At 41.6% G+C, this 27,568-nt stretch overlaps 1 protein-coding gene across 9 annotated transcripts in view; it reads left to right on the top strand.

Moving 5' to 3' along the window:
• Nucleotides 1–27,568, top strand: part of NEO1 (neogenin 1) — a 139,122-nt gene that overhangs the window by 90,706 nt on the left and 20,848 nt on the right. For 5 of the 9 annotated variants that reach the window (XM_063449361.1, XM_063449360.1, XM_063449365.1 and 2 more), the window contains exons 2-8: nt 4,629–4,940; nt 10,130–10,405; nt 12,997–13,150; nt 15,863–15,999; nt 19,672–19,826; nt 20,775–20,895; nt 21,958–22,174. In XM_063449361.1, the coding sequence (XP_063305431.1) occupies nt 4,629–4,940; nt 10,130–10,405; nt 12,997–13,150; nt 15,863–15,999; nt 19,672–19,826; nt 20,775–20,895; nt 21,958–22,174 (1,372 nt within the window). The remainder of the gene's footprint in view (nt 1–4,628; nt 4,941–10,129; nt 10,406–12,996; nt 13,151–15,862; nt 16,000–19,671; nt 19,827–20,774; nt 20,896–21,957; nt 22,175–27,568) is intronic. The other 4 variants (XM_063449368.1, XM_063449362.1, XM_063449367.1 and 1 more) reach the window with 1 other exon arrangement.

The raw sequence follows: 27,568 nt of genomic DNA, 5'->3' as shown, positions 1-27,568 counted from the left end.
AATATTATAAGGTACATTTTTGAATATTCTAATATTTTGTATTGGATATGTCTCTTCATAAGTTAAGATTACTGAACAATCCCCTACCACCCCCTCCATAACAAAAAGCCTTAAACAAATGACACTATAGGCACCCAGGCCACTTAATCTCATTTAATGTTTACATTGCAGGGTTAAAGGAGCATTATAGGATAGTGTTCGGAATCCAAAGCTGCATTCCGGTAGATTCCCACTGTGCCCCACTGGCTACCAAAGGGTTAAAAAAAAAAAAACCTTAGTACCTTAGTGTTTTCAGGGCTCTATTTCCACTGATGTCATTTCGAGGGCAAACCTGATGCGCATGCACGGCAAGTGAAGTGGGCGTAGAATGCCTTCCCCATAGGAAAAGCATTAAATTAATGGTGTCCTATAGGGATTTATTAGATTCAGGACATCCTCATGCAAAGCATGAGGGCATTCAGCATAGTTTACTGCAATCAAACTGCGGAAAGCGCCTCTAGTGTCTGTCTGGTAGAAACAGTCTCAACCCTGCAATAAAAAGGTACCTAAACACACGCACACGCACACGCACACACACACGCACGTATATACACGCACGTATATACACGCACTGACATGTATATACACGCACTGACATGTATATACACGCACTGACATGTATATACACGCACTGACATGTATATACACGCACTGACATATACGTATATACACGCACTGACATATACGTATATACACGCACTGACATATACGTATATACACGCACTGACATATACACATACACACGCACGGACATATACACATACACACGCACGGACATATACACATACACACGCACGGACATATACACATACACACGCACGGACATATACACACATATACATACTGCTGCTATTCCTCTCTGCTCCCTCGCACTGTCTGCAGTGATGCTGGGGCCAGAATGATTAAACAGAGCGAGGGAGCAGAGAGGAGCTGCAGGAAGACTGCTCCAGCCTGCCGCCTCTAAGAAAACCAGGGCGGCCGCCTGCACCATCCCCAGGGCGGCCAACTACATGCTCCCTGAGCCGACCGCCTCCATACAGCCCAGGGCGTCTGGCTATAAAGTTTCCTGAGCTGGCCGTCTCCATGCTCCCGCGGGCAGGCAGCGGCCCAGCTTCATTGTTTTTTGCCCAGCCAGCCACTTTGTTTAAAAAGCTGACAAATCCCAGATGCCAGGGCAAAATTTGTAGTCGCCATGGTGCCTGGATTTGTCGAGCCCTGGTCTGTACATCGGATTGGTACATTTTACATGTTTCTCACTAATTTGTCTCTTGAAGTTACAGTCTGATGGCTCTGGAATTTATGTAATAAGCTGTAAAGGACAGGAAAATGGCTGTTAGAAATGGGATATAGTGCCCACAGTCTATAAGCACTAAAACCACTACCAAAAGAGGTTGTGGTACTTTCTCTTCCCCATTTAACATTAGTTATACGCTTTATTCACTGTATCTAGGTTTGGCAAGTTTTTTGGTTCTACTTGGCGTAACCCCTTGTGGAGTATTATTAACATTGCTACAGTGACCGTGTAAGTGACTGGACCAAGTAACCGGAAGAGAGAATAAGGAATTAATAGCAGTGTCATGGCTTACTCATTTGAATAAGAAATAAAATCAATAATAAATATTTTATTAATACTTTTATCGATCTGTTATTTTTTTTATTTATTTTTTTAGCTGGCACAAACGTATCAAATTCCTTTTAATCTATCGTTCCATTCAAGATTTATCAGTGGAGCTGTTGAATAAGACTCCGCAGGTAAATCCCAGACTAATTGACTTGTTTGGGTGTAGATTAAAAGGAATTGTATTCGTTTGTAGCAGCGGAAAATAACTTTTGCACAAGCCTACACAACATTACTGACTGATTAATATGAGGACCAAAAAAAAAAAAACAATACTAGCCGGAAAACTTTCAGGTGATTGCCCAGTTTCATAATATCACTGGCCACTGTATTACATTTTTTTTTCTTTGAAATATAAAGGATTTATGAGCACATTTCCTTGGGCCTCGGAGAAAATGAAACTAGGGTATTCTAATGTAAAAAGTAATGTTACGACTCTCATAATGGCTGTAGGTGCCAAGTTCATTTCTAGGAGTATTTTGTTCTTACATGGGCAGCTGAAGTCGATTCCGGGTTGATTTTATGCAGGTGCCTATTGTCACGAGAGGCAAGGCAATCTGTGCCTGGGTAAATCAGCGCTGTGACAACTTCCAGCTGTCTGAAAGTGAGTGACCTGTTCCTTTAAATGGACCTCGCATTGCTGTGAAATGAACCACGCCATTGGTGTGAAGCTTAAAGGGGAACTGTCTCTGCTGGAAATTACACATTTGAATAATTGGATCATAAGCTCATGGACACCAAGCATTAAGTAACTTATTTTTGTCTTTGTGAGTCACACTGTCTTATTCCCCAATTGTACAGTGCTGCGGAATATGTTGGTGCTTTATAAAAGCTGGTAATAATAATAATAATATTTGGCCGATTTTTCTTTCTTTTGTTCGTTTTTTTTGTTGTTAAATTTTATTATTATTTTAAGATTTAGCATGTTACACAATAACCCAGTTCAGTCCACGCACAGCCAGGCCAGGCTTTCTCCATGCCGTCTGTCAGGTGCAGAGCACTGAGCGTATAACCATTAGCGACCGTGAGATAAGATGGGGGCGCCCATTTGCTGGGTTACAAAGTGTGATTTCTACATTTATTTTTCACACATCACACACCGTTATCTGTGCGACGAAGGGATATGTAATCATAACCCTGAGAAACCAGAGTAATGGCAGTTCCTCTTCAACCTCCAATAGCAGTTTGGCTTTATTTTCATTTAGGCCTAAGGAAGTGTTGAATGGGCTTTACATCTCTGATGGTAACAAAGTAATTGACTCAGAATAATATAGGTACAGACAGACAGTCATGGCTTTATCAAGCTAAGCATTTTCACTTTTACCTTTCGTTCCCTTAGAGTTGGTTTAAACGTATAATTCACATATTAAAGTGGAACATTTGGTTTTAGCAGGATATTTAATTTAAAATGTTAATTTCTTATACCTTTACTCCTGCACCTAGACTCCCTCAGAGGTCTTGGTTGCTCTGCCTACGGAGTCGTTGGCCAATCCAATGCTCTTCATAGAGAAGCATTAGAGATGGATACTCATGTGCACCAGGCTCAAACACATGCATCCAAATGCTTCTCATAGCAAAGCATTGAATTCAGTGATTTAATAAAAGCGGCAACCTCATGTTGATGAGTTCTACTCTGCCATCATAGATAATCGTCTCTTGTGGCTGTACGGAAGAGAGCCACTAGAAGTGGGTTTAAACCTGCAACGTAAACATTGGAGGGTTAAAATGACAGGACCACTACATTGAGATGTTGAGATGAAGTCGTCTGGGTGACTTTTTGTCCTTTTACACGTTTCATTTCCTTTTTCTGGTACTATAGTGGTTCTGTTAGTCATTGCTTTGTCTGTGCACCTAGTTTAGACATTTACAAATGCTGTCAAATCTGATACTGCTGAATTAAATCACTTAAGCCTCATGTCTTCCTTTTGGTTGATAGAGCTGCTTGTGCGACGGGGAACCATTCAGCAAACTTTGCCTCTTTAATAAGAATTGATTATCTGACATGTAGCAGTATGACAGCTCTTCTCCAAGATTCATAAAATCACTGTCTGGCTGTTTAAAGGAAGTGCTGGGGGGGGGGGGGGGGGGAGGGGGGGAGGGACATAGGACAGTCTGTCTGGCCTCATGGCGACTTGCTATGGGAGAACTGCTGACTTAGCTCATCTTCACAACGAGGTGAGGTTGGCATTGTGCCTTCTTGCCATCCTTTCTCTCTGCCGCTGTTTGCACTGTTGGCTAAGTGTTATCTGTTTTCTCTTCCGCTGATGAACAGATGTTCAGAATGCCAAGAGCAACATCAGCCTCTCTTGTCTTGCACATTCCATGTTCATTGACTTTGCTAGTGCAGAGGTGGTGCTTGGTACCAGCAGCATATTAATCTAGCTCATGTAGTCATTGGGTGGTATTTAAAATAAATAAATAAATAAATAAATACATATACATTTTGAACATTCAGAATTTATGTACGTGTAAAAATCTGATATCTCCCAATTTTCAAGTAACCCTTCACAGGCACAGTAGTAATGGCAAGTGGAGACTGAGATTATATACACATACATATGTATATTTTAAACATTAATATAGATTGAGAGAAGTATCTATACACATACACTTTCTAGAGCATGTGTGTATGAATATATAAAAAATGTATTGCACTTTTTTTTCCACTGAAGAGTGGTGTGTGCACTAAATTTTGTTAAATATTGGTCACTGAATCATTTATAAGGAAAATGCTTTCATACAAGTGGAAATCTGTATGTTAGGCCTGTGTGTATACAAAATGTTCCCAATTCTCTGTTACCTTTTATTATAAGACTTGCTTTGGAATGTAGTATATGTTAGTGACTTGCAGCAAAGTGATTGTACTTCTATCTGGCCATTTACATGTTACGCTTGTTGTTGGTAGCTTTTATCATGAAAAAAAGTGTGTATAGGATATAATTGGTCTAATAATTTCCTCTCTCTATTTTAGGTTTCCGGACGTTCACCCCATTCTATTTCTTGACTGAACCAACAGACACTGTGACGTTGCGTGGTGCTCCTGCAATCCTGAACTGCTCTGTTCACGCAGAACCAACGCCGAAAGTTGAGTGGAAGAAGGATGGGACATTTCTTAATCTCGTCTCTGATGACCGGAGACGCCTGCTTCCTGACGGGTCACTGTTCATCTCGAACGTGGTGCACTCGAAGCACAACAAGCCGGATGAAGGCACCTACCAGTGTGTGGCCACGGTGGACAGTCTGGGTAGTATAGTGAGCCGCACAGCAAAACTCTCTGTTGCTGGTGAGGATTTTTGCAATGATCATTGTTATTTTGACGGGATCAGTATATTCTCCTAGACTGATGATTTATGTGTTTCAAACAAATCGGATCCTTTGATAACCAGAAGTAGAATGGAAGACTAAGTTTCAATAGTTTGAAAATAACCCATTGTATATTATATTACTTAAAAATAATGATTATTTAAATGATATATACACCTCCTAGTTTAGTGTATTTTTGAATTTATCTTTTTAAGTGTAATTGGGAGTATTCCTTGTTTAGAGGTGTGTGAATTGAATGTTATATCATAGATACATTAGAAAATGATGGCATCATCTTACTGTTGGATATTGATCAGGAAATTTCACATTCTACACCAAATTAGCTTAACTGGAAAAAAAAATCCAACTCTGGGTATTTTAGCTTGATATTGAAGTTTTTTGGGCAGTCCCCTACAATTACTGTTTTAATACAAAACAATACAAAAAACTTCAAAAGAAACTGAATTGGAGTACACAATAACTCTGTGCAAAAAGGAAAAATGAAATAATAAAAAGGGCTGCGTCACATACAAAAGAGCGACTAAACAACTAAATAAAATGTAAACCAACAATGGTATGTGAGCGCTCCAAATCAAATATGACCACTAGAAATTATACTCCAAAGCAGCAGCTGTTGAATAAAAAATTTAAATATACACAAAGTATTTATTTATACATATATATATATACATACACCAAGGTCTTGAGAAAGTCCTCCAAAGGGGACGAAACGCGTAGACGATCTGTTTTCCGTCTCCTCTGATTTTCAACCCGGCTTTATTTACGGTCCGGGATGGATTTTCGGCAGCTGTTGAATTCGGACCCACACATCCTATCTCGTGGTAGGGAGTCGGCGTGCTCCTCTTACCTTATACGAAGGTCGGGTGAATAGGGTAAGTTGCTCTGATTTACTCCCTAGGTTTGCAACTCTGGGAGATTATTCACAGCGGCACCCTCTACCCCAACCTAGTTGTTTGGCGGGTTTAAGAGCTCCCTCCCCCAGGAACGATATATGTGTTTGGGGTCTGATATTCATTTTTTGATGTTCTACTTTTTTATTTTTTTTATTTTGATGTGCACAGTCCTTTTGGTTTTATTTTTATTTTTGATACACTATCAATATTAGTGTTGGGGGCCCCACACTGTGTATCTTTGAACTCGGGTCTGGACATATATTTTTGTGGTAATATTAATTTTCTTCATTGTATTCATGTTTGATTCATTTTATTGTTTATATATGTATAAATAAATACGTAGTGTATATTTACATTTTTTATTCAACAGCTGCTGCTTTGGACTTTAATACAAAACAATGCTAGTATTCTCTGCAGGTCATATTTTGACCTGGTTTGTAAGCTATAGTAGGCCTTGTATGTATGTTGGATCAAGGTTCTGACTGGGGCCTGTATTCCCCACTCATTCCACAGGAAGATGGATTCACATGTCAGATTGAGCTGTTTGGAGGTATCCTTCTCTCTCTGTTTGGTGCAAGCATTTTCTGCAGGTTCATGTAATCGATGTTAGAATGTGTCATCGCTGCTGATTGATTCATTTTTAGCACAAGAGAGACGGACGTCGGCGTTTGCTTCCAGGGTTGTTAATGACCATGACATTGATCACTAATAAGATGTGATAGTGTCACTAATTGAATTGCAAGGAACATGTATGGGAAAGTAGCACTAAAGCAAGCGTCTCTAAAGATTTGACATTCACGCCAAGCTGTGACTGTTATGTCCGTTTTATATTTGTCTCCTATTTTTTACCTCCTCTTCTTTTAATTGTACATTTATCTCCACATTTATGTTGTGTTCTCCCTTTAAGATTCTAGTTTTGATTTGCCACTTTTTTTCTCATTGCTTAATTTCATTCCTGTTCTCCTGTTTTCAGTTTGTCTTTCCTGATCAGCCGTCCAGGCACCGACACACCACTGCTTCTATAAATGGACATAATATGCTCACTTATAGTGAAACAGGCTTTTTAATTGCCATTCAGACTCCAGAAAGCATGCAAAGGTCATGCATATTTACAAAACAATGTGTCACTACACAGCGGCTTGCATCCCTTAAAATGTTCATGTAGCATTGACAAGTACAGGATGTTGTCTGTTTTTCGTTTTTTCAACACTGATACCATTTTCCTCAAATCAAGAGTGCGCATTAAGAAATGGGACAGTGGCACCCATAGGTAGGAACTTATAGGCATAAAAAAGCATTTGTACTTCAGGCTACTTATGGGAGTTCTTGTCGCTACAGTAAGTCACACACTGGTCATGCCCACCACTTGTTCCATCAGCATGATGATGCATCTACTTACCGTCCTCTGCACTGGACAGAGGTGGGGCGGCTGCAATTCTTCCACAAGACCTGGTCATGCCACCAATGAAAATTTGAGTGGTGTGATCTCAGGCTACTGCCTACGTTTTTGCTTTCACCCTCTGCAAGACCTCTTTCACATGTCTTGGGTTTTCACAGATCCAACTTTGTCAGAGGGCACCACTGACCCTGTTGGTGAACCTGGAATGCAGCATGGTGATAGCTTCCGTCCGTAATTTAGAAACTGGACTAGGATGCTTCTTCTACCTTTTTATGGTCTCAGAGGAGGAATCCATGTTCTGACCCATCCGGTAATTTTAGGCCTTGAACCGATTTCTAAAAGCTGCCCCCCCTCCCCCCATTCTTAATGGAAACTTCGGGCTTGATATGTCCTTTATTTGAAAACTGTATCATGATGGCATCTTGTAAGAAGCGATGTCATGATTGCTTCATAAGTCATGTATTGTTAGCGCATGCATTAGTCGAGCTTACACTCAATATGTGCGTGTATATATATATTTATATATTACAAATATGTCCTTGCACACAGACAGACCAGTTTGAAAAAAGTGCTGGGTGCATAAAAGCCATAGCTCAAAATTACAAACATACAATAATGGCTTGCACTCACGGTCTTAGATGTATTAAAAAAATAGTCTTTTATTGTAGTAATTCCATTAAAAATCAACGTTTCAGCCCTCGTTCGGGGCTTTCCTCAGGATCAATAACATGTAACACAGTTTAAAAAACATTCTTATACAGCCCTTAAATTATAAATAATTGACTCCCCACCGGTGGATCGTGTTACCCCTCCGGCGTGCCTCTGGATGATGTGTGCATGCGTATACGTGCCACACCCGGAGGTTACGTGACCACGCAGGATGCGTCGCGGTGGATACCCATAGCTTCATATCGCACCATGGAAACAACGATAAACAAAAAATGTGAACACCATAAAGAGAATTGATCGACAAACCATTCAAAATGAAATAACCGGTCAAGCATAAGAAAATAAGGAGAATCAAAGCCAGAATAGTGATATATGGTACAAATATGAGGACAGCTTAATTCCTTAAAATACATTGCCACCATGTATATAAAAAGATCAGTGTTGAATAGTAATATGCTACGGACTTACTTGTTTGGAGTAAGACCTTCACTTAAAAAGTGACACACTTTAATAGAGAGTGTGACATGCTGATATAAAGTAAAAACGTTTAGAAAGTGACACTTTTAAAGTGCTGAAAAAATATAAAGTGTATATTTGGCATGGCATGATCAAACTTTGCTATAGTAGTTCTGGTGACTATAGTTTCCATTTAAAGAGAACAGATATTAAAATCTATGTGTGCATTATTTTCTAATGAATATATTTTAGTAAATACCTCTTTTCAGAGCATACCGCTCAGTTTACCCTTGCTCTATAGTGATAGCCATCTTTATGTCCTCTTTGGTGGGAAGTACAAGTTATCTAACCAAAGGCCATGCATGTATTCTAAAACTAGTGCTTATTCACCACTCTTGTTAGAATTCATACGCTCCCAACATCTCAAATCGCATAATGCGGCTACTTCGGATGGTTATATTGTGCATGGACTTAACACTTAAGTGATGCTTCTGTTCACAGAGCTACTAAAAGGGACAGTCTAAACACCATAATCTTTGCAACTTTGATTATGGCGATATTGGTTATGGACAAAGTCATTTGGTTTGTGTTAAAAATGTTTTGCTTTAATTTATTTATTTAAATGGGGCAAAGTACTAAATCAGGTCCAACCACCAGAGAAACCAGCAAAATGTTTCTCAACATTTTGCGCTTTGCAAGTTTTCTACTTTGATAAATCTCCTTTAATTCTTTTAATTATCAGCATGCTAAAACGGTTCAGGGGGTTAACTTCATATCCACTCCCAATTCTTAATGCGTTTAAAGGGATATTCAAGGCACCATATAGCTTCATTACCATTGAGTTTTTATTTCACCAGGAGGACCAGAATGCTGTATTTCCTTAAGGGGTTAATTAGTTTAGCCCCCAAACTCCAGAAGTCTCCGCCTGGTTGCTCTGCCCCTCTGCTCCCTATGAAAGTCTGAGGCTTCAGTTAAAAAATCTTGGACCAGGTGCCACTGATCGTCTGAGAGCGCTACTTTCTCAGCCTTTAACTTGCTTTACATTCAGAAAAGTGAAAAAAATACGTATCCCTTTAACGCTTTTTATTTTGTAAATTTTTTTTATATCTGAATGGGAAGCTAATGATATGCTGAGAGTATCAGTGGACGCTGTCAGAGATTTCCTGATTGAAGCCTTGTACCTTCATAGGAAGCAGTTGGGCATAGCGATTGGGTGCGATGTCCCAGAGTTTGGGGTAAAACTGTTCAACCATTTAAGATAAAATGGTGCTTGGGTCCTAATCCCACCAAAACAACCTTATTGCGGTGAAGTTGTTACTGTGCCTGGAGTTGTCGTTTAATTTAGGATCATCCTTATACAGTCCATCTGACAGCCAGGTGAACTACCCAATTCATTCAGCTTGAACAGTCATTCAAGCAGAAGTAAGAACTCTAATCTAATCTAATGCTTCCCTTTTAGAAGCATTCTATTGAATGCTCAATGCATTTAATTGTGATTTATGGCAAATGTTGCTCATGCTCCAATTGTATCTGGATAAGAAAGGGAAACTGTTGGATAGGGGGAGGATGACTGGTATTTACAGTCTTAAAGGTACAATCCTACATTTACTTGTAACTAGGCTTAATCAGTAGTGCATACACTGTCCGTATGATATCTTAAAATAATTTATGCTACAAGTAATTTAAAAAAAAAAACATTTTTTTCTTGATTTTTTTTTTTTTGCATTGAAGGGCTCCCCAAATTTGCAAGCCAACCCGAGGCCTCTTCAGTTTACATTGGTGACAGCTTGGCTTTGGGCTGTGATGTCAGTGCTGAGTTAGTACCATTCGTGCAGTGGGAACAAGATAGGTCTTTGCGGGAGCTGGACAGTCGGGTTGCAGTCATTTCTAACGGCACACTTGTCATCAGCAATGCCAGTGAGAGTGATGGTGGTCTGTATCGCTGCACTGTTGGGAGCGGGGTCACTCTGAAGTACAGCGAGGAGGCAGAGATCAGAGTGCTTTCAGGTAACAAATTGCTTGTGTTCTGTGTCACTATTTGTTTTCCTTAAATTAGTTTAAAACAATACTGTCCCCCCCCCCCCCCCATCTGTGCAAAATATTGCCTGAGCCGATTTGAGTTTTTGAATTACATCCCAATTGCTCCCAGCTTTGTATTTAAGATAAAATCGTTTTTTGAACTCTCCCTTGTATATACAATATACCCTAAGAAAATCAAAGAATTACCATTATTTCAGGAACTATTCGTGTTGTATACAAAGAATGGGTTAGCCTTGTATGTGCTAAAAATTGTTCTTGTATACATGTGCTGTGCCGACAAGCAGTTTAAGTTTTCATAATTATCTTAGTAATATAAGGAAGGCTTCTGTATAGTTAGTTCGGCTAGAATACTCAAATTATTAGTTGTAATCCTTCACCAAAACGATAACTATTCACCTGGTGGAGCATCGTTTCAATAATTAGTGGGATCATTGAGGAAATAGTTAATTGGAATGTCAGGAGTTTGGAAGGAGTTGTGGTCAGAGAAAGAGGCAGTGATGATTGTGTGTAAATGAAATCTAAAAGTATGGCAGTTGTGGTTTGTAAGCATCAATGTTAAAGTAGTGTGCTCTGTGTGCCCCTGTAGTATTTTTAAAAGGGTGACTGAGGAAACAAAATATAAAGTGTAGAAATGTTACGTCATAACAGTCCTATTCCACAAGTTCTGTTTGTGTTTGCTGCAGCAATATTGTCTGAAGAGCTGCCGTGACAGCATTTAGTTACAGTCTTAGTCTTGTCTTGCAGCTCCCCCTGGCTTTTACGTCTTGCGACACAAACTGATCTGTCACTTCTGATATGTATTGGCCAGTCTCGTTTCCTCTCTTATGCTCAGCATTATGATTACAGACCACACAGACAACTGAACTCTTGCTGAACCAGAGTTTTATTCTACATTATGTAAATAATTAAAAAATATCTAAAAATAAGATTTATTTTTCCCGTTAATTTGCACATGCAGTTAACACTTTTTAAAAAAATAATTTTTTTTAAACGCTAATGATATTGGTTCATGTGTTCGGGGTTTGTGCTGTTTGTACGTACATTCCTCCTTGGCTTTATTTTCCCATGTGATTTTATAGCTTAACAAATCTAACTATTTGCCATCATCGCAGTCAGGCCTTCACCGTTAAAATACAAACTGAATTTGTTCTAGCATAGCTAACATTTCGTTAGCGCTTTGTTTATATAATGCGAATGTCTTTAATGCAAGTATAAAAAATGTGGCACTTAGACTTCTTCAATCAGCATGCCTTATGAAACATTTATCTGGACAATAAATGTAAACATGTATGTAGGCATACAAATGTATCTATAATAAAAAAAAAGAGAGAGAAGGTGAGCTCACCTGTTAAGTGAAGTCCACAGCTCGCATTAATAGTCAAGAGTTTCAGACCGTACAGCCTGCAAGGTACTCCGTAAAATATGAATATTTGAAACTTTAATTCCATTAAATCTTAAAAATGTATAAATCCTTCTCTGTTCGAGCTGCATTCAATCTGTTCCCCGTTTTATGGAAAGCCGAGTGAGGTGAATCATTTTGTGGGCTATCCGTAATTTTGAAGAGAAGATTTCATAGAGGATTACAGTTCGGTGATGGGTTTACAGAGAAGGATTATTTTGCAATAGATGTTAATTTTTAAAATATTTATGTAGGTCCTGGAGTATCGGCATTGCTGTTGTATTATCCATGTATCCATCGTCTCTTTATCTGAATATAATAGTGTATTTGTGTGTAATTTTTGCACCGGGTTAATCTGTGTGCATGTTTGAATGCAGAGTTAGATTTGTGTAAAAACATATCAAGCCCATTTCTTATCAGGTAGTTTGTTTTCTTACTAGACAGATCGTAAACAGATGGTTTTGTGTTTTTGGCTGTTGACTAGCTCACCTCCTAGTTGCTGGTTTATGGATCACTGGTCCTGTACCATGACCAGTATTTTCAGACCAATTCTTGGACACATGTTGATGCATGTTTTAGTTTAGTCAAACGTGTATTCCTGACCCTGTAGTGCAAAACCCACCTGTAGTGCCATGGGGAAAGCATTGGATTGGCTAAAATCAGCAAGGGGGCGGGGCCAAACACTGTTTTGGCCAATCATCACCTCCTCATAGAGATGCATTGAATCAATGCATCTCTATGAGGCAAATTCAGCAACCCCATGCAGAACATGGAGACGCTGAACGGCAGTGCTGCCTACTGTGCAGCACTGAGCCAGGAAGCACCTCCCGTGACCATCTAAGGAGTGGCCACTTGGAGGTGTACCTAGGGGCAATATAAACACTGCCTTTTCTCTGAAAAGGCAGTGTTTGCATGAAAATGCCTGAAGGCAATGATTATACTCACCAGAACAACTACATTAAGCTGTAGTTGTTCTGGTGACTACAGTGTCCCTTTAAGTTTGGAAAGCAAATTTAACATGTCTGATAACTAAATAGTGTGAGAGCATCTACAAAGATGTTTTATTAAACAGTGTTCAGCACTTGGTAGCTGTATTTATTCTTAGTCAAAGTGAATTGAATATATCTGTTAGTGACTGCTCATATTCTTATGTTCCCAGATCCAGGGGAGGACAGACCTCTGGTTTTCCTCAGACAGCCCTCGACTCTTATCAAAGTTGTTGGCCAAACAGCACTTCTGACCTGCGTGGTGTCTGGGTATCCTACACCAACCATTCATTGGAGTCACAACCAAGAAGAGATCATTCTGGGAAGGTGAGTTATTTTTTTTTTTTTTTATTTCTGAAATGCTTTTATAAATGCAGTCAATTAATATGGTTCATTTTCTAAACAATCGGCTTTTTAAAATAAGGCTTTAAATAGGAATGGTCACTTCTCTGGGAATTACACCCTTCAATGGTGAATTGAAAATAATCGATAACTTCGTTTTTAGCCTTATTTCTCTCATCCGGTTCAGATCTGGCATATTTTTTCCATTATTTCCATTTTTTCACATTCAATGTACAATGACGAAAAGGCAGAGTTTATGATAACGATTAAAGTGATTTCCGATACTTACAAGGTTCTAGAATCATTTACAAAGACCCCAAATGTGGCAGGTCTGTTTGGTGTGTAGTGGCCCAGGGCGTCAGCTATTGGGAGACTTACTTGATTTAAGCTTAACCTGTTGGGTGCTGTTTTCTTCCTTGCAAGCATCATCTTCTGTTTCTGACACTTCATCTGCTAAAGCCCGTGTCACTCTCCACTCACGAGACTACAGCATTGAGGTCTATGGGAAAACATGAGTCTATTGTGTCCTTCCCATAGAAGCACAATTAGTGTAAAAGGGCCTTTATTACAACTTGAGACATTGATTGTAAACAACAAAAGCAGATCATATATGTCAAAGTTCCTACTGTGTTTCATTATATCTCTTGATGGTATTAAAATGCCAGTGAAATTCCAAAGCAGGCAATTTGAGTATCTCTCTATGGACATACTCGGTTCCAACATAGAACTGTGTAAATTACTACATTTAATTTTTCAGGTTTTACAAACACCTATTTGTAAACAATGCACAGACATCCTTAGAAATGCATGAGATTGGATCCAGAAGGACCAGTGACCAGAAACCAACATGGACTGGTACAACTCTGTGCTATTTCTGGTCTGGTTGATAAAGTCTTCCTGTCCTCACCAAGTAAATATTTTAAAAAGTAAAAATCTCGTTGGAACTAAACATTGATATAACTCCCACAATTTTGTAATTGTAAAATAACAGGGATACCAGGAATGACTTAATTTGAGATTTCCTAATATTTAAAATGTTGTTAATACAATGCATTTATTAAAACTCTTTGAAAGCGATTCCCTATAGAGACACCACCTCCCCCAGCACAGTCACCAGCCAATTTTCTCCTGGCTTGATGTGTTGTCGTTATTTTTCTCCATATAAATTGGGGATTTGTGAAACCGTCTCCCTCAGTGCAAACTTTAATTTGCATGTGAAAATTACTTTCAGCATCACCTGCCAAGACCAGCCATAACAGTGCTGCCCCCATTGATCCATACAGTATTAACAAATATTCCTCTTTTTCGCATTGGGGGGTTTTCAAGCTTAGAATTCTGATCTCCGAAGTAACCATTCTACTGACATTGACTCCTGCATGTATTGTTCATCCACTTACCCTTCAGTCAAACTTTCCAGCTATTTAGCCCTTAACTGAATGGGATTTCAATTGAATTACAATCCTGTCTGACTTAAGATAGAGAGGCAAAAGCATTTTACATACTGATAAAAAAAATGGGAGACAATAGAATGAACATGGAAAAAGCATGGCTGTTTATAAACACAATTTGATTTATGTCCATTATATTCTTACATGGACTATCATTAGAGTGAGATTCCTCTTACGTTTATAAATAAGTATTGATATTGAACTACAGCTATATTCAGTCTTTGATTTACAGCAATAGCCTCCTGTCCATTTTATATTCCCAGTAATCCGTTACAATATGTCCTCTTCATTCTGTGATTTGCGAACACTCGAAAGCAACTCGCTTCTCCTCCACGTAAACTATGTGACGGTCATGTTTTTATTACGCGCTCTGTAGGATACACATTCTTGCATTGTTTTACATACAGCTGTAATGCATAAGATGCTTTTTACAGTAATGTTCAGAGCACTTCGTATCAATAATATGTTTAATTCACCTTGTGATATATTGTTTTAGTGATCATTTCTTAAAGCAGACTGTTGGTCAGGAATTTAACCTCATTTATATAATTTATCTCTGTGTAATAATGAGCTTTACATGATTTCCACGTAACATTGCCTTTTCCTGAAATCTAACTCCATCTAAGTGAGAGACTAACTTTGTTTAACGTGTAATTCCATCCTCTCGTCCTAGACAGTAAAATTGTAAAATCGCGTTTACAGAATATGTTCCCGTGGTGGGCTGTATACATTCAATACTTCTGCCCCCTTTTTTTTCCACTACTTTATTTTTATTTATTTTTTTAATACATGGCTTGTACAGTTTATTACTGCCTTAGATAGATCATTGTTTGATCGACTTTGTGTTCACCGTGTTGCTAATGAATGTTTCCTTCCTGCTGAGACCCCTTTTAAAAAGTATTCCGTGAGGCAGACACTGAGATTCTTCTATTTTTAAAATGTCGTCTGTCTGTCTATCGATGCTGTTTCTGTCTGTTATCTATCTATCTCGATGCTGTTTCTGTCTCTGTCTGTAATCTATCGGTCTATCTACCTATCAATGCTGTTTCTGTCTCTGTGAATTTATCCTATCATCTATTTATCCAGTTTGTCTGTAATCTATCTACCTATCTATGCTGTTTCTGTCTGTAATTTACATTAAATGTGTATATGTTTCTATTTATTTTTTTATTGCCATTTAGTGGGATGCAGGGGTTTTGTGCCTTTTCCTGGCTTTTATTTTGCCACTAACCCTGTCTTTCGTTTAAAGCTCAGATAGGTTAGCCTTATTGGCTGGCGGCTGCTTGCAGATCAGCAACCTGACCGAGGAAGACGCTGGTGTCTACACATGTACAGCAGACAATGGGAATCAGACCATCCAGACACAAGCTGAACTTATTCTACAAGGTATAGGTGCCCTGTCTCTCTCCATTCCCCTGCAGGGAATAAAATATCCACAAGATGTATGTGTTAGTTGTTTGTAAAGTGCTGCTGCCCATTGCTGTGTGGGAACCTAGTAGTCACACAATGCAATGTCACGGTAACTGGTTTTATTTAAAGAGGACAATAAGGTCAGTGTTGGCACAAGTAAAGTCTTACACTGAGTATGTTTACACTGAGATAAATTCACAACTTTGTTTTAGGCAGTATTGGCAATTAAAGGAACCGTATAGTCACCCAGACCAGAGCATCTCAGGCGTCTCAGGTGGTCTGGGTGCAGTGTCCATGTCCTCTCAGGGTTTATTCCATATCTAGAGGCTATCAGTACGACACCCACTAGAGTAATGATCTGTTTTGAGACATGGTAGACCCATAGGAAAGCATTGATTGAGTGCTTTCCTATGGGAAGTTTGAATGCACATGATGCCCTTGCCTTGCATTGGATTGGACATCAGCAGAGGAGGCCACGCCTCCTTCATGACATCGCAGGAGATGCAGAAGGAGGAGCACCAAGGGAGCTTTGGTGCTGGAAAAATTAAAGGAACACTATAGGGTCAGGAACACAAACATGTATTTCTGACTATAGTGTTAAACCCACCATCTAGCCCCCCGTGGCCCCCCTCTTGCCTCCCTCAATATAGTAAAATCTTACTTGTTTTCAAGTCTGGAGCTGCTGGCTCTGTCCCTGTTTCCCATTGAACTGAATCTGTCTGCTGACATCATCAGAAGTCCAGCCTGAGCCAATCAAAAATTCTTCCAAATAGGATTGTCTGAGACTGTCAAGGAGGCAGATCAGGGACAGAAAAAGCACAAGTCAAACACAGCCCTGGCCAATCAGCATCTCCTCATAGAGATGAATTGAATCAATGCATCTCTAGGAGGAAAATTCAGTGTCTCCATGTAGAGGGTGGATACACTGAATGTTGTACTGCTTACTTTACAGCATTGCCCCAGAAAGCACCTCTCTAGCAGCCATCTGAGGAGTGGCCAGTGGGAGATATCATTAGGCTGTAATGTAAACATTGCATTTTTTCTGAAAAGAGTGTGTTTATAGCAAAAAGCCTGGAGGGAATGATTCTACTCACCAGAACAAATACAATAAGCTGTAGTTGTTCTGGTGACCATAGGTGTCCCTTTAAGTAAAACTTTATTTTTTGTAATTTTATAGCAAATGGAGGTGACCTGAAAACTAGTAGGTAGAGGGACACTGGTGTTAGGAATACAATGTTGTATTGGTAACTGTAAAGGAAAAAAGTAACTTTCAAGAAATACTATAAAGACAGCTATCAATAAAAATACAAGCACTGAGCAGGTTATTCTTTAACAGTAATTGCAAAGAAGTCAGCGTCATCATCTGGTGAGTGTGTGTATTGCTGATTGTACTGTTGATTGGCAGAGACTGGATGCTTTTTTTTTTTTTTTTGTCCCACCCCTTCATACTTAATGCCTATTGACACCACCTCATACCCAGAAATCACAGTCTGTTTATTTAAATGCCCTTATACACCCACACAGAGGCACAAGTTAAAGGGAAACTCCAGTGCCAGGAAAACAATCAGTTTTCCTGGCACTGCAGGTCCCCTCTCCCTCCCACCCCCAATACCCGGTTGATGAAGGGGTGAAAACCCCCTCAGTAACTTACCTGAGGCAGTGATGATGTCCCTCGTCGCTGCTTCCTCCTCCCCCGCCGCTCCTCCTCTGCATTGTGTCAGCCGGTGGGCGAGACTGATCCCACCCACCGGCCGAGGAGACCTAATGGGCATGCACATTAGGTCTCCCCATAGGAAAGCATTGAAAATGCATTTCAATGCTTTCCTATGGGGAAATGAGTGACGCTGGAGGTCCTCACACAGCGTGAGGACGTCCAGCGACGCTCTAGCACAGGTTTCCTGTGCTATAAACCAGGAAGTGCCCTCTAGTGGCTGTCTAGTAGACATCCACTAGAGGTGGAGTTAACCCTGCAAGGTAATTATTGCAGTTTATGAAAACTGCAATAATTACACTTACAGGGTTAGGAGTAGTGGGAGTTGGCACCCAGACCACTCCAATGGGGGCAGAAGTGGTCTGGGTGCCTGGAGTGTCCCTTTAAAGTGTTTTCTACTACGGAGAGGAATAAATGGAACAGAGGTTTTTTTTGTTTGTTTTGTTTTTTTCAAAACCATTTTTTCAATTTTTTCAATATTTTTAATATATGAAAAGAAATATTGTTCCTTTAAATAAACAATATTATCTTATCATAAATATGGTTACTTTCCTTTTATTTACCATGTGCTCCTACATAGTAGACAAGGTTTTTTTTTTGTTTTTTTTAAATGGGCAATTTACTAGCTTTTTATGTGTAGCTATGTTTTTTTTTTTTTTACATGTATCGGCTTAGTTCTAGAATCTCTCTGTTCTCTAACCTGCACTAAAATCTAACTCCTAGTCCATTTGGAAAGTGCTTTATCTTTTGTCTGATTAAATCCTGTTATCGTAGGGGTGGATCCTCACTTCCTTCCAGCTGATAAAAAGGGACAATTTAAATCCATGCATGTTGCACCCTTTCCTGGAACACCTTTAGTGGGAGCTGTTATTGGGATAGAGATAGCTTCAACTGGAAGTCATTAAAAGGTTATCTCACCAAACAGAAGCATGGTTGGAGGTACTTCCTAATCCCCCCCCATTCAATGGTGATTGCAGGGACCACTCCCTGTGTCTCTTATCAAGCAGGATGGGGTATATCACATGTCAAATGTCACTGTACCTAAAAAGGACAATAATTTAATATTTATCTTTGCATGTATCTTTCGGATTGCATTAAGCTTCTAGTTTGGATGCACCGTGGTTATTATTTGTCTAATGACATGCTGTTATCACTGGGATGTGTTCTCACTTCCTTCCAGCTGATAAAATTGACAATTTAAAACCAAAAATACAATAAATTAATGGTGCAAAACTGGCTTATGTGATGTTTTTTTCCTACATCCTCTCATGAAAATAGACCGTCAAAGGTTTTAGCTTTTCAAACACCTTCCTTTTTTTTTTTTTTTCTGTGCCAAAATGCCCTTTGATTGCTCTCCGGGGAGGTGATCAAAAAGCTCCTATTGGGTAATTGTGTGACGTTTATAAAGTCACATTACGCTTTATCAATTCAAGAACAGAACCCAAAGCTGTCTGATCCTGCTCCGTATTTCCATTCACTCTACCTTAAAACAAACTACGGTATTTCCTTTCATTTCTGTGACTTCCTGAGTGATCCATATGCAATTTATTGTTTGTGCCTTTGTGTTTCACACGGTGTATATTCTTTCCTTCAAAGTACATTTTGTGGAAATTCCTGTATGTGAGAGCTGCTTGTACCTTTATGGCCACATAGGATCTATAAATCTAGTATGTTCAAACTTCCCAAGCCCAGTACTCAAATTATCATATCACATCACGTTTGCCCCAGCTCCATCCAGGGACACATTTTACACTTCCTAAAGATTTGGCAGAATTTATTATTTTAATTTAAGTTAAATTAAACTATGTGTTGTTGTTGTGTTTTTTTGTTTTTGCAGCTCTATTCTGGCAATACAATGTCCTTTTGATACTGGTAAATTTCATAGAATGCATTCCGTAAGCTTGGTGTAAATAGAACATTTCTTTCTTTTCCCACAGTGCCTCCTGTTTTTTTAGTTAAGCCATCAAACACACATGCTCATGAGTCGATGGACATTGTGTTTGCTTGTGAAGTTAGCGGGAAGCCCACCCCTACTATCAAATGGGTGAAGAATGGGGACGTGGTGATTCCCAGCGACTATTTCAAGATTGTGGTGAGTGCACGACGACCCTTTCTTAGGAACAATGGGGAATAGAACAAAGGTGGGTGGGCATTTAGCAAGGAGGTATTCAAAGCTTGGGGGCAGCTAACTGAGAATAGTATGGGAATAGATAAAGAGCAATTTTGTTGAATTCAAAAGTTCTAAAATATTGAGATGGTAAACATATCAAGGGGATAGGCAGAACTTGTGCAAATGTAAGAAGGGATACCCGCTTGGAAAGAGACTCCTTTTCGGGAGCATAACATTTATATGAAACCTGATATGAATACTTAGCACACATATCTAGTAAACCACTTGTAGTTTTTGCAGTATATGTTGCACTTTAAGCATACCTAAAAAGTCTACATTTAGATATTTTTTACATTTAGATGTTCTTTCTTTCTAGAAATATTGGTTAGGTAAAAAAATAATACTTTATCTAACGATAGTTCAGACTGGTTCTGAAACATGAGACGAAATTACACAATTTGGTCTTGTAAAATAACCCTTATTATGGATATAACCATAGCAACTGCTAGCATATTTGGGCATGGTGTTATGAAAATGCCACCTGAATGTTAAAATGTCTGTGGGGCCTTATGTTCGCAAACTTTAGAAGCTAACATTTGACATCTGCAAAAAAATAGATCATTACATCCTGAACATAATTTTAGGGTGCACCTCATTCCTTAGCTGCAGAACTCCTGCCCTGTACTTTAAAGTTTAACGAGAGGTGGAGAGGGTGGTGTCTATGATCATTCTCTGTGATGAAAGTGATCAAAAGCAACCCAGAAGAGAAGAAAAGTGCTTAAAAGGGTCTTTGAATTGGGGTCGTTTTGCAAGGGAATATAAAAAAAAATATACTGTGTATATACATTTGGTTTAGGAGAAGGTATCCGTGTTTCTTCACTTGACTTTATTAAAAGGCTTTCGCTGATATTTGCCTCTCTGGTTGTCTAGGGCGATCACAACTTGCAAGTTCTAGGATTGGTCCGCTCAGACGAGGGGTTCTATCAGTGTATCGCTGAGAATGAGGTGGGAAATGTGCAGGCGGCCGCACAGCTCATTATCCTGGAGCCTGGTAAGTACAATATGCAGAGCAATTCTTTCCTTTTCCGTTCTCGAGAGAGCTGCAGAGACTGTCTTATTTATCCTCCACTATTACACCTTGCAGAGCGCAGTCTAGAATCTTAGCTGTTCACGTTGCTGTCACTCCAGTCACTGTAACACTGCACATTAACATTCCACTTTCTAACTGCACAGCAGGGATCCAGCTATCTGTGTCTGGAATAGATTTGACACCAGTTCCTGGTGCTTTCCTTCCAAACCTTTTATCTACCTTCCTCCTGGCCTCTTCAAAGTATTCTCCCCTCTGTGCGTCACCTAAGCCCCCTGATCTCTGTCATGGAAATGTTTCAGTTCCTGCCTGACCAAAATATCGGCATAACTTAAACTAAAGCAGTTACTACACCCAGTTAATGGTAGTCTGTACATTGTATCCTATCCAATTTATTCAACTTCTGCTAGTCTTATTATTCTAAATCATTCAAGATAATGCTAGAAGAAAAAAAGCCAATATCTCTTCACAAATAGAAAAGACATTAAGGGAACATTTTTGAAAATCATCTTTCACTGCCCGCACTTGCAGCTCTCAATTCGTCATACATGCTGATATTTCTGCATGCGTTTAATATTTGAAATGGAATGGTACAGTCCTGTCTTCCAAATTGTATCTGTGTTATTCTAAATCCGGTCGTGAAGTTTATGTTGGATGGATGGACTGTATCATTATGACCCTGACCTTACTATAGTCATTAACTTGTTTTGTGCAAAGTGGTCTGCATGAAAAGCATGCATTTTATATCCCTCAGTCAATGGATGGTGTTTTGCATGTTTGTGGGCTCCTCGTCCCTGTCAAGAGGTGAGACTGGGTTAATATTTGGCACGTATGCTGCCATAAGCAAAGGCTTATTGTTTTTTTGCCTCGCGTGGTCTCATCTCGTGACAGGGTGCCTGCGTCTGCATGGCAGCTGTGCCCGGTTTGTTTTTGTTTATTTTCTGTTCTTGTTTTTCGCTCTGTGTTTGTGCGTGCCCGTGCTTGTCCTCCTTCCCATTGTTCGTTCCTCAACCTACCTACGTCAAGGTATTACCATCCCAACCTCTCCCGCCCCCTCACTGACCCGTGCTACTGCCCACCATGTAGCTGCAACGCCAGGGGGTCCACCGCCATCATCCCCGCGGGATGTTGTGGCCTTGCTGGTGTCAACGCGTTTCATCAAGCTGACTTGGCGTGTACCAGCCGATGCCTATGGAGAGAATCTCACCTACCATGTCTACTACAGCAAAGAGGGCGTAAACAGGTGAGACCTTACAGTCTGGTGTATTTAGTAATCTAAATTTACAGAACTAATATAATTTACAGCGAGATCTCCATGCCATGTTGGTTATTTGCAGTTAATAACCCAGTCTCATGTCATTGTTAGTACAATATTGTTCCTTCCACTTATCTTTGTTTATTCACACAAATTTGGGAATATCTTTAACTTATGTTTATTACATTTTTATTTTTTGTTTAATTGCTAATCTCACACTTTGCCCAGTAATGTCCACATACAGTGAACTATGCAGTGTTACTTTTGCTCTTTTGCTCTGATATTTTCATTCCCCTCTCTGTCTCTCTGCTCTGTTTGCTTTTTCTTTCTTCAGCCTCCGGCACTATCTCCATTGTTGTATTTTAATTCCTCATTGTTTTAACAACCCTTAGTATTTCAAACCCCTTCCCCTTCCCCACTGGTTGCCTGTCCCATCTCTCCCCGGCTTACTGGTTGCCTGTCCCATCCCTCCCCGGCTTACTGGTTGCCTGTCCCATCCCTCCCCGGCTTACTGGTTGCCTGTCCCATCCCTCCCCGGCTTACTTGGTTGCCTGTCCCATCCATCCTCGGCTTACTGGTTGCCTGTCCCATCCCTCCCCGGCTTACTGGTTGCCTTTCCCATCCCTCCCCGGCTTATTGGTTGCCTGTCCCATCCCTCCCCGGCTTACTGGTTGCCTGTCCCATCCCTCCCCGGCTTACTGGTTGCCTGTCCCATCCCTCCCCGGCTTACTGGTTGCCTGTCCCATCCCTCCCCGGCTTACTGGTTGCCTGTCCCATCCCTCCCCGGCTTACTGGTTGCCTGTCCCATCCCTCCCCGGCTTACTGGTTGCCTGTCCCATCCCTCCCCGGCTTACTGGTTGCCTGTCCCATCCCTCCCCGGCTTACTGGTTGCCTGTCCCATCCCTCCCCGGCTTACTGGTTGCCTGTCCCATCCCTCCCCGGCTTACTGGTTGCCTGTCCCATCCCTCCCCGGCTTACTGGTTGCCTGTCCCATCCCTCCCCGGCTTACTGGTTGCCTGTCCCATCCCTCCCCGGTTTACTGGTTGCCTGTCCCATCCCTCCCCGGCTTACTGGTTGCCTGTCCCATCCCTCCCCGGCTTACTGGTTGCCTGTCCCATCCCTCCCCGGCTCACTGGTTGCCTGTCCCATCCCTCCCCGGCTCACTGGTTGCCTGTCCCATCCCTCCCCGGCTCACTGGTTGCCTGTCCCATCCCTCCCCGGCTCACTGGTTGCCTGTCCCATCCCTCCCCGGCTCACTGGTTGCCTGTCCCATCCCTCCCCGGCTCACTGGTTGCCTGTCCCATCCCTCCCCGGCTCACTGGTTGCCTGTCCCATCCCTCCCCGGCTCACTGGTTGCCTGTCCCATCCCTCCCCGGCTCACTGGTTGCCTGTCCCATCCCTCCCCGGCTCACTCACATGTTCATTGCCCTCCCTCTGCTTGCCCCCTGTGGCAGTGACCCTCCCTCAGGATTATTTACTAAAGGAGGAGGATTGAAAGTAAATCTAGGTTTAAGGCCTCCATAGCCAAACTTAAAAAATTCTCTGAACTAACTATGCTACCAGTTGAGCTACTTGACCTTCAATGAACAATTCACTTAGCATTCTCACTTTTGTCAATAACCCTGCCTGTGGCGTTTGTCCCCATTTACTTCTCTCCACATTTGCTACTCACTCCCATTTTTCTTTCCCACTTGCCCTAAATTCCTTCCTTAATCCATTATGCTCCAAGTTAGAGGACTTATACAGTGTCCCCTCTACCTAACAGAAGAACTACTCTAGGCTCTCTTGTAAACTGGGACAGTGGAACATGTTCTTTATAAATAACCGATATTTTGACGCTCTTCACAAAATATGTCTGGCCTGTGAAGAGAGATCCTGATGGCATTGTGGACGATAAAACATTGCGCACAATGCATATTGTTGTTTTTTTTAACCTTTTTTTTTTTTTGTACATTTTTTTGAGATTTTTACATGTTGTAAAAAGCATTTAATTGGTAAAGATTGTGAAACTCGCAGGTTTCTGACGTTTGTAGGAATATATTATACATTGAGATATGCAAATCTCTGCGTAAGCTTTAGTAATAAGGAGACTCGCAAGATGTATATCATGTTTACGTCCTTCAGATGCAAGATTGTAAGTCACCAATACCGGTGTTAGGCTGATTGACTTTAGTCGTTTACCTTACAGTTACCTATGTGCAGGTGTGTGTTGTAATACACTCTACTATAAGTCTAGGATTGTTTTTCTAGGTTTCGTTGTCGTCTCGATGACTATCGGTGCGGTCAATTCTCTCGTATTGTATGTCTGTATACAGTTCGAGTTAAGGGTCGTAGGGTACGGGTGAGGATTGGGGAAGGGTGTGTCGGCCCTCTTTTGGTCTTTTATTTACACCAAATTGGGCCTGATCACCTTCGTCTAGGTTCAGGCCGTTGTGTGTGATCTATTGCGTGGTTTGTCATTACCTTCTGTGGTCTTGAGGTAGTGTAGCTGTGGTCAAGGTTTGTTAGGGGGTCGCTGGACACGTCCCCATGGGTAAGTCACCGTCTTTCCCTTCCTCCTGTGTCTCCGGTCCCTCTGTGATTAGGGTCTTATTCGGTGCTGTCGAAGTCTCACCTCCTAGGGAGGCCAGGGAGTAGGTCGTGGAGGCGCCAGCCACTCCCGCGCGAGCTCTGAGACAGGTCGGGGTAGCAGTAAAGGGCGGGGGGGAGCCCCTTGGGGGGTTGCTTGTGTAAGTTATGTATTGTTCGTGTGTGCTCCGGTGTCCCCTGTATCTCCCCTTCCCTGTGTTTGTGGGCGTGTTAGGTACATGTACCACGGCCTCCATAGTTCTGCGTGTTTGGTGCTTCTCCCCTGTAGGTCTGCGTTCTTTGCCTCCGCTGTGTGAATTTCTTCAACTTTCTGTTGCCATTGCGCAATCGTGGGTGGTTGTGTACTTTCCACAGCGTTGGGATTAGGGCTTTAGCCGCATTGAGTAGATGTCTCATAATGGATCTCTTGTATTGTGCTACGGATTGGTCCGTAAAGTGGAGTAGGGCGGTTTCTATGCTAAGTTCTGGTGCGTCGCCTAAGATCTCGTTCAATTCTTGTCGGATTTGGTCCCAGTATGGTTGTATTTTAGCGCAGTCCCACCAGATGTGTCGTACTGTTCCCGTGTGGGCTTCGCATCACCAGCATGTGTCAGGGGTCCCTGGGAATATCCTGTGTAGCAGCGCGGATGTGCGGTACCAGTGGGATAGCAGTTTAAAATTGGCCTGCTGGTAATTTGAGCTGATCGAGCTCTTGTGTTGTAGTAAGAGGATCTGTTCCCATTGTGCGTCACTGTATGTCCTGCCCGTGAGGTCTTCCCATTGTCTCTTATGCGCTATATTTCTGACCCGGTCGCCTATCAGTAGTCTCTGGTATAGTATGGAGACTCTCCCATCCGCTTCAGGTGTGTCGACGCATATGCGTTCGATCCAGGTTGTATCTCTATGTACTGCCTGTCTGTTCGGGATATTATAGTAGAAATGCCGTAGCTGCGCATAGCGGAATCTATGCATGAGAGAGGGGGGTTCGGTCCCGGTCCATTCTTGGAGGTTCTTTAACCCTGTGTTGTGTAGTGCCTTCTTCAGAGGAAGATATTCTTCTCCATTCGCCCCTGGCCATGCGCCTCTCGGAAGGCCGCCTCCCAGAGCTGTGTTGTGTGTCAGTGGGATCAATGGGCTCGTTTGTGGGGATATATAGGATTCATTTCTCACTGTAGCCCATGTTTTTAGTGTTTGTGTAATGGGTGAGGACCTACTCATATTCGGTAATTCTCCTCGAGCGTAGTGCCACACAAGTGAGTGGAGGGTACCGTTCATGCTTTCCCTGTCCAGGTCTGCCCATCTTTTGTGGTTCGGGGCTGTGTGCCAGTCCCTAATCCACTGTAGAACAGCCGCATGGTAGTATTTCCGTACGTCGGGCAGTGCTAGTCCGCCCCATGATTTGGGTAGGCAGAGTTTATCGTGGCTGAGTCTCGCCTTGCTCCCTTTCCAGACGTAGCTGCCGATCGCTGATTTTATAGTCGCAAAGAAGTCTGGTGGAATATCCCAGGGTATGGTGTTGAAATAATACAGGAGTCTTGGCAGTAGGTTCATCTTCACCACCTCTATTCGTCCCTGCCAGGAGATGTAATCATGGTTCCATGATTTAAAATCTCTTAGAATTTGTTGAAGGAGCGGGGTGTAATTCCTTGTGTATATGTCTACGTGGGATCCATATTCCAAGGTATTTCATCTGATCTTCGCAGCATGTGAAAAGGGAAGTTCCGTTTGATCTGGTCCCATTCCGGTGTCTGGGTCGAAACTTGTAGTATTTCGCATTTCGAAAGGTTCAATTTGAGCCCTGATGCTCGCCCATAGGTTTCGAACTCCTCCATTAATGCGGGTAGCGTATGCGTTTGGTTGTTTATGTAGAAGAGCATATCGTCTGCGTAGGCTGCCACCTTATGTTCTTGTTCTTTGTGTCGGAGTCCTTGGATGTTGGGTGTGTGTCGAATGTTATCTAGGAAAGGCTCTAGTGTGAGAGCGAATAGGAGGGGGGTTAAGGGGCATCTTTGCCTGGTGCCGTTGTGGATGGCGAAGCTAGTTGTGAGTGCTCCGTTGACACGTATCCTCGCATTTGGTTTGCGATACAGCGTTTCAATCCACGTGAGCATCCCTCTCCCCATACCCTATCTTTGCGAGCATTGCCATCATGAAGTGCCACTTGACCCGATCAAACGCCTTTTCTGCGTCTGTGGAGAGCAATAGCATGTTCTTGTTTTCCTTTTGTGCCAGGTGTTGGATAGTAAACGTCCTCAGAGTTGGATCAGCCTTGGGAGGTAGGGCTGTAACCTATTTGCTATAATCTTAGAGAATAGTTTGACATCCGTGTTGAGGAGTGAGATGGGGCGGTAATTGCTGCAGCATTCTTGGTTCTTTCCCGGTTTGGGTATGACTGTAATGGTGGTGGCCATTGTTTCTGCCTGGAACCCGTCCCCTTCCTGCAGTTGATTCAGTGCAGCGGTCAGTCGCGCTATCGACGCTTCGAGTGCTTCCGCTTCCTTTCCCGTTAGCGCCTCCGGTTGGAATCCTTGTAGGTATTGCGCCGCCTTTCTGGTGGCTGCCTCCTGATTCCCCGTAGTACGGTCCGCGTGGATATTATATAGTGTTTTGTAATATGTGCGAAATTCCTCCGCTATTTCTTCTGGGAATTGTGTGAGGTGTCCTCTTGAGGTTCGCAGCGTTGGTACCTGGGCTCTCTTTTGCTGCCCTCTTATCATCTGCGCTAGTAGTCTGCCGCTTTTATTTGTGTGTATGTAATAAAAGGCCTTCGAGCGCTGTAGAGCTCTGTGGTATTTGCGGTCTATGAGCTCTATG

Source organism: Pelobates fuscus, chromosome 3 (assembly GCF_036172605.1).
Source record: "Pelobates fuscus isolate aPelFus1 chromosome 3, aPelFus1.pri, whole genome shotgun sequence".
In the NCBI taxonomy this organism is placed as follows: domain Eukaryota; kingdom Metazoa; phylum Chordata; class Amphibia; order Anura; family Pelobatidae; genus Pelobates; species Pelobates fuscus.
Note: the sequence above shows the minus strand (reverse complement) of the source record. Positions and strands in the feature narration are given on the sequence as shown.